General features: G+C 43.1%; 1 protein-coding gene across 1 annotated transcript in view; it reads right to left on the reverse strand.

Annotated features, from left to right (window-relative positions):
- Nucleotides 1–2,462, reverse strand: part of myo7bb (myosin VIIBb) — a 40,534-nt gene extending 38,072 nt beyond the window's left edge. The window contains exon 1 of the mRNA XM_072690950.1: nucleotides 2,445–2,462. Coding sequence (XP_072547051.1) covers nucleotides 2,445–2,462 — 18 coding nt within the window. The remainder of the gene's footprint in view (nucleotides 1–2,444) is intronic.
- Between the last annotated feature and the right edge of the window lie 3,863 nt (nucleotides 2,463–6,325).

The following is a 6,325-nucleotide window of genomic DNA, read 5'->3' on the forward strand; positions in this document are numbered from 1 at the left end:
GACTAAAGAGTGGGGACTAAAGTGTGGGGCCTGAAGAGTGGGGACTAAAGTGTGGGGCCTGAAGGGTGGGGACTAAAGTGTGGGGCCTGAAGAGTGAGCCTAAAGCGTTGGGCCTAAAGTGTGGGGTCTGAAGAGTGGGGACTAAAGAGTGGGGACTAAAGTGTGGGGACTAAAGTGTGGGGCCTAGAGTGGGGCCTGAAATGTGGAGTTTAAAGTGTGGGGCCTGAAAAGTGGGGACTAAAGTGTGGGGTCTAAAGAGTGGGGACTAAAGTGTGGGGCCTGAAGAGTGGGGACTAAAGTGTGGGGCCTGAAAAGTGGGGACTAAAGTGTGGGGCCTGAAGAGTGGGGACTAAAGTGTGGGGCCTGAAGAGTGGGGTCTAAAGTGTGGGGCCTGAAGAGTGGGGACTAAAGTGTGGGGACTGAAGAGTGGGGACTAAAGTGTGGGGACTGAAGAGTGGGGACTAAAGTGTGGGGACTGAAGGATCTGGCCTGAAGTGTGGGGACTGAAGAGTGGGGACTAAAGTGTGGGGACTGAAGGATCTGGCCTGAAGTGTGGGGACTGAAGAGTGGGGACTAAAGTGTGGGGACTGAAGAGTGGGGACTGAAGAGTGGGGACTGAAGGATCTGGCCTGAAGTGTGGGGACTGAAGAGTGGGGACTAAAGAGAGGGGACTAAAGAGTGGGGACTAAAGAGTGGGGACTAAAGAGTGGGGACTAAAGGATCTGGCCTGACGTGTGGGGCCTGAAGTGTGGGGCCTGAAGTGTGGGGACTAAAGAGTGGGGACTAAAGAGTGGGGACTAAAGCGACAGATTCCAGATTAACTACAACATATTTTACAACGTTGTTTAAAGGAGAGAGGAGCGATCTTTTATATTTCACAACTAAAAACAATAACAACATTAAACAGAACAAATCTGACCCAGGAAGAGATCCGAAAAGCACCAGAGCAGCAGAAGGTGATTTTGCAGGATATGGGACTGGCTTTAGACCCTCTAAACTCTGGGGGTTGACTGCGGTGCTCATGGTGAACTGATACACACTGCACGTCTACAGGAGTCTAAACGCTCCAAAAAACCTGGAATGAAATATTTTAACATCGACTTCCCCTGAAGTCCCCTGAAAGTTCAGAAGGTTATTTTCATCCCTTGTAAAGCTGCTGGTTTGGTAATGACAGAATTCAGTATATAGATGTCAAATATATCAGCTTTTCATTTTTCATTGTTCTTTTATCATTTGTTTTATTATTAGTCAGCACTGTAGCCAAAGTTGATTTAAACCCTTTTAATTTAAATTACTTTTCTCCATAATGAGAACCTGTAGTTATTCTTTATACTGTATCAGAATTTCATGATGAACGGACCAATAGAAACGCTCCGAAATGACCTGGAATAAAATCTTTTACATTGACTTCCACTGAAAGTTCAAAGGGTTATTTTCTGGAAAGCTGCTGTTTTGGTTATGGCAGCATTATCTATATCTATGTATAAAAGTATTAGCTTTAATAAAATGGCAAAAACAATAAATTAAAATAGTTTATTGGACTTTCTGGACCGGAGGAGTGAACAATATGTTTTGGGGTTTGTTTAAGTAATAGATAAACCTTTAATTTTAAAATAGCAGGGGAGGGTTTTTAGTGCAGGATATGGGCCCTTTCACACTGCCCATCAAAAGACACTAGAAATTTAATCAAATCAAATTCATCAGATTAATTTCATTATTATATATATATATATGTATTATTATTATTATTATTATTATTATTATATATTTATTATTTTGCACTGTGGACCATGTTTTAGTTCAGCTCACTTTTCCTCCATAATGTGAATCTGACAGTTGTTCTTTACATCGTGGAGAATCTACTGAAGAATGGGCCAATAGAAATGTGGTTCTCCTGATGGCAGTTCAGGAGAACATTCAGAATCAGCGATCTGTCATTAAAACAATAAATTAAATAAAATTGAATGTACCTCTAGATACTTTATTAAGTTACTTTGGTATTTTATTATATATTTAGCTTATACACTCATTCGTTTTTTATATGTAAAGCTGCTTTGTGACGACAACAGTTGTAAAAAGCGCTATACAAATAAATTTGACTTGACTTTTAATTGGAAAGCTGTTATTGTAGCCAATTTTGTTGCAAAACATTATATATAAATATATAAATGTATATTTTTCAGCCTTTAAAACTGGATTATAGTGTGTGAATATATTGTTGCGGTCACCAAAAATCTTATATATGCATTTTTTTTATTTTCCAACTTTTTGATATTGTTTTTTATACCATGTCAGAATTTCATGATGAACAGAGCAATAGAAATGATCCTTTTTTTTTACATTGACTTCCATTGAACGTCCTCCTCCTGTAAAGCTGCATATTTTAGATATAGGTAGTGAGAAAATCCAATACCCTTGCAAGTCTGATAAGTTTTGATACATACCTTACTCAGCACCACCATGAAGACACCACCCTTCAGCTTCTCCCTCAACTGGATCAAAATGTGGTCAGTATTTACCCTTCAAAACTCCAAAATCAGGACAAACAGCTCATTTACAGAAAAACCTAACAAACTCTGGTCTTCAGAACATTACACACTTGAAGGAGGAGCCATCTGCTCTCTATCTGGAGGACTGCACCCAATCACAGCCAGCGGCTTCCAAGAAGAAGGCCGAGAATAAGGAAACGGGCGTCATTCCCCTCACACGCACACGTATGTCCCTTTATGGCACTTTGACTTTGCTCTGGCGTGCAAACAAACGTTGCAAAACTGAAGAGAAGTGTGGAAGACGGCCTTTATCACCTCCCTCAGCGAGCTTATAAACAACATCACCAGAGCCCCAATAAAACCCGCAACCTGAGTTCCAGCGGCCTTCAGGCCTGAAGAACCAGCCTGGAGCTAGAAGACCTCCAGGCTGAGGGGGTTCTGAAGGTCAGTCGGGTTCCCGAACGCCGCTCAGGCTCCCGAACGCTCGGTCCACTCAGTGAACCGAGGCCCAAACCTTGCCTTAGGTCTCGTCGCACAGTGCAGCCAGAAAGTGGCCTTTTGGACCCTTCATGCCGGCCGTGGGGGAATACACCAGCTCAGCCACTGAAAGGGGCAATTAAGCAGTAAAGCTCAGAATCGGCAGGTTAGGCACACAAATCCAGCAGCGTTTATGAATCGGAGGTTACAGTAGCTGGGGAAACGGCAGTTAGGCCACGTCTCAAACCTCCACCCAGCTCAGATAATGAGGTTAAATACACCTCCCATTATTAAATCCACTTCATCACTGTTTACTGCATGATCCGACCTGGCGGCTTGGTCAACAGTCTACAGTCTATGTTCCAGTATTACAGGAAAAGAACCCGGCTGATCAGGAAACCCTAAAATACGACAGTCCCAATCATGCCACAGCTCTGCTTCCTTGTGGGCTTTATCTCCATGGTGATCGCAGATGAGTTTCTAGAACCCAATAAAGCTGAAGGGACTGTGGACTATAATATACAGGAGCGCCCGTCCCACCCTGAGATACAGGCCTTATCTTAGCTCTAGCGTCCGCCGCATGTTATATACCTGGCTCCAGGGATAATCAGCTGAACAGGCTTTTACCTCTCTGGATTCCTCAGCTATTAGTAATCCTACTACTAGTGTAACACACCCAGAGAAGCCAGAGTATATATGTGTAATGTATAATATAATATTTTTGTACTATATTTACATATTTCAGCATGTTCAGCACAGAGCACTTTAGCTGTGCCCTTTCAGGGATGGGTGGGTATGGGTGGATGTGAATGGGTACTGGTAGATATAAGTAGGTAGGGGGATAATTAGGCTGGTATTGGTGTATATAGGTGGGTATGGGGATAATTAGGCAGGTATTGGTGTATATAGGTGGGTATGGGGATAATTAGGCAGGTATTGGTGGATATAGGTGGGTATGGGGATAATTAGGCAGGTATTGGTGGATATAGGTGGGATTGGGGATAATTAGGCAGGTATTGGTGGATATAGGTGGGTATGGGGATAATTAGGCAGTTATTGGAGGATATAGGTGGGTATGGAGATAATTAGGCAGGTATTGGAGGATATAGGTGGGTATGGGGATAATTAGGCAGGTATTGGTGGATATAGGTGGGTATGGGGATAATTAGGCAGGTATTGGTGGATATAGGTGGGATTGGGGATAATTAGGCAGGTATTGGTGGATATAGGTGGGTATGGGGATAATTAGGCAGGTATTGGAGGATATAGGTGGGTATGGGGATAATTAGGCAGGTATTGGAGGATATAGGTGGGTATGGGGATAATTAGGCAGGTATTGGTGGATATAGGTGGGTATGGGGATAATTAGGCAGGTATTGGTGGATATAGGTGGGTATGGGGATAATTAGGCAGGTATTGGAGGATATAGGTGGGTATGGAGATAATTAGGCAGGTATTGGAGGATATAGGTGGGTATGGGGATAATTAGGCAGGTATTGGTGGATATAGGTGGGTATGGGGATAATTAGGCAGGTATTGGTGGATATAGGTGGGATTGGGGATAATTAGGCAGGTATTGGAGGATATAGGTGGGTATGGAGATAATTAGGCAGGTATTGGAGGATATAGGTGGGTATGGGGATAATTAGGCAGGTATTGGAGGATATAGGTGGGTATGGTGATAATTAGGCAGGTATTGGTGGATACAGGTGGGTATGGAGATAATTAGGCAGGTATTGGTGGATATAGTAAAGTATGGATGGGTTCTGGTGGGTATAAGTGGGTATGGACAGTGTTGATGGATATATGTGGCCATATGTGGGTATTGATGGGTATTGGTGGAGGTAGCCAGGTATTGGTGGATATTGGTGGATACAGGTGAGTGTGGGAGGAAAGAGATGGGGGTATGAGGGTTTGGAGTATAATTTCTATAGATATCAGAAGAAAATCCTGGATGGGATTAGAGGACGACACTCAGAGTCAGAGTCGGGAGCATTGCTAATGCTAGGAGGAGTTCTAAGGTTCTAAATATGGTTCATTATGGACCCAAACATTGCTCCACTCTGGCATCACTCAAAGAATCCTTTAAAGGATCTTTCTTTTAGGTGTATATACCATTACTACCACACGGATACTACATTTTAGGAGAAGGAACAGGACAGGAAGGCTCTCCAGCGTGTGATCAAGACCACACAGTCCATTTCTGGAGCAGCCGTCCCCTCACTGCAGGACAAATACAGGACCAGGGTCAATAGGAGGGCCCACAACATTATCAGGGACTGTACACACCCTCAACACAGCCTCTTCACATTCCTACCATCGGGCCGACGCTACAGGAGTGTGAAGTCCAGGACGGCCAGACTGATGAACAGTTTCCATCCACAACCCATCAGGGTCCTGAACACCTCCTCCCCTCTTTCCAGTCTGAACTGGCTGAACTCTGTCAAGTAATGAAGTACAAATACTTCATTACTTTACTTCAGTAGAAATGTCAGAAATGTTATCTAAACTTTACTGACTTTTACTTCTACTTCTCACATTTTCCCCCAATTATCTGAACTTTCTCCTCCTTACATTTTAAAAACAGTAGTGCACTATAGACCCCTGTGGTGCGGCCTAAGCTTTCGGTCTTTGTTTTCCTTCCATTACTTTTACTTTTCTACTTGAAGTCGTTCTGAAACCAGTACTTTTACACTTTTACTGGAGTAAAAAGCTTCAGTTGATACTTCAGCTTCTATAGAAGTTTTTTAATACCTAGTATCTCCACTCACTTTTCACACCTTTGATCTTGAATTCCTGGCTTCCTCCCACAAAGCAGAAGCAGGCCAAACACTGTGATGTGATCATCTACACGGATCCTTCATTCATTTACTCACGGGTCAGCCACTGATCTCTGGCTTCAAATGAGATTTCTGTTATTTTCAAAGCTCAGGGAATTCTAAACATTGGGGTGGAGTTAAAAATTCCTCATAATTCAGCATTTGAGATGAACACCATGATTCAGGGTGGAGGTTTGGTGTGAAACCCACTCTGATTTTTGGTATAACAAACCAGGCGTCGGTTGCCATGACTACAACACAGATACAGCCCATATTCTATTACCTGTCCAAACCCACCAGTGCAGCTACTCGAGTCTTCTGAGTTTTATATGGAACAATGATGATGATGATGGTAAAATAGTGAATAGAGAATCTCCACTAATGCAGTTCTCTTTAGGGACTACTTTCTGTAGCTGCACTACACCCTGCAGCATGTATCCCTCCACCATTTTAATGATCTGATTTTAAAAGCAGGTTCTAGAGCCGAACTCTTCTTAGAACTCTGGTAGAACAGTGTCTCAGGCATCAGGTAGCGTCTTC

This window comes from Salminus brasiliensis, chromosome 11, assembly GCF_030463535.1.
Source record: "Salminus brasiliensis chromosome 11, fSalBra1.hap2, whole genome shotgun sequence".
Lineage (NCBI taxonomy): Eukaryota > Metazoa > Chordata > Actinopteri > Characiformes > Bryconidae > Salminus > Salminus brasiliensis.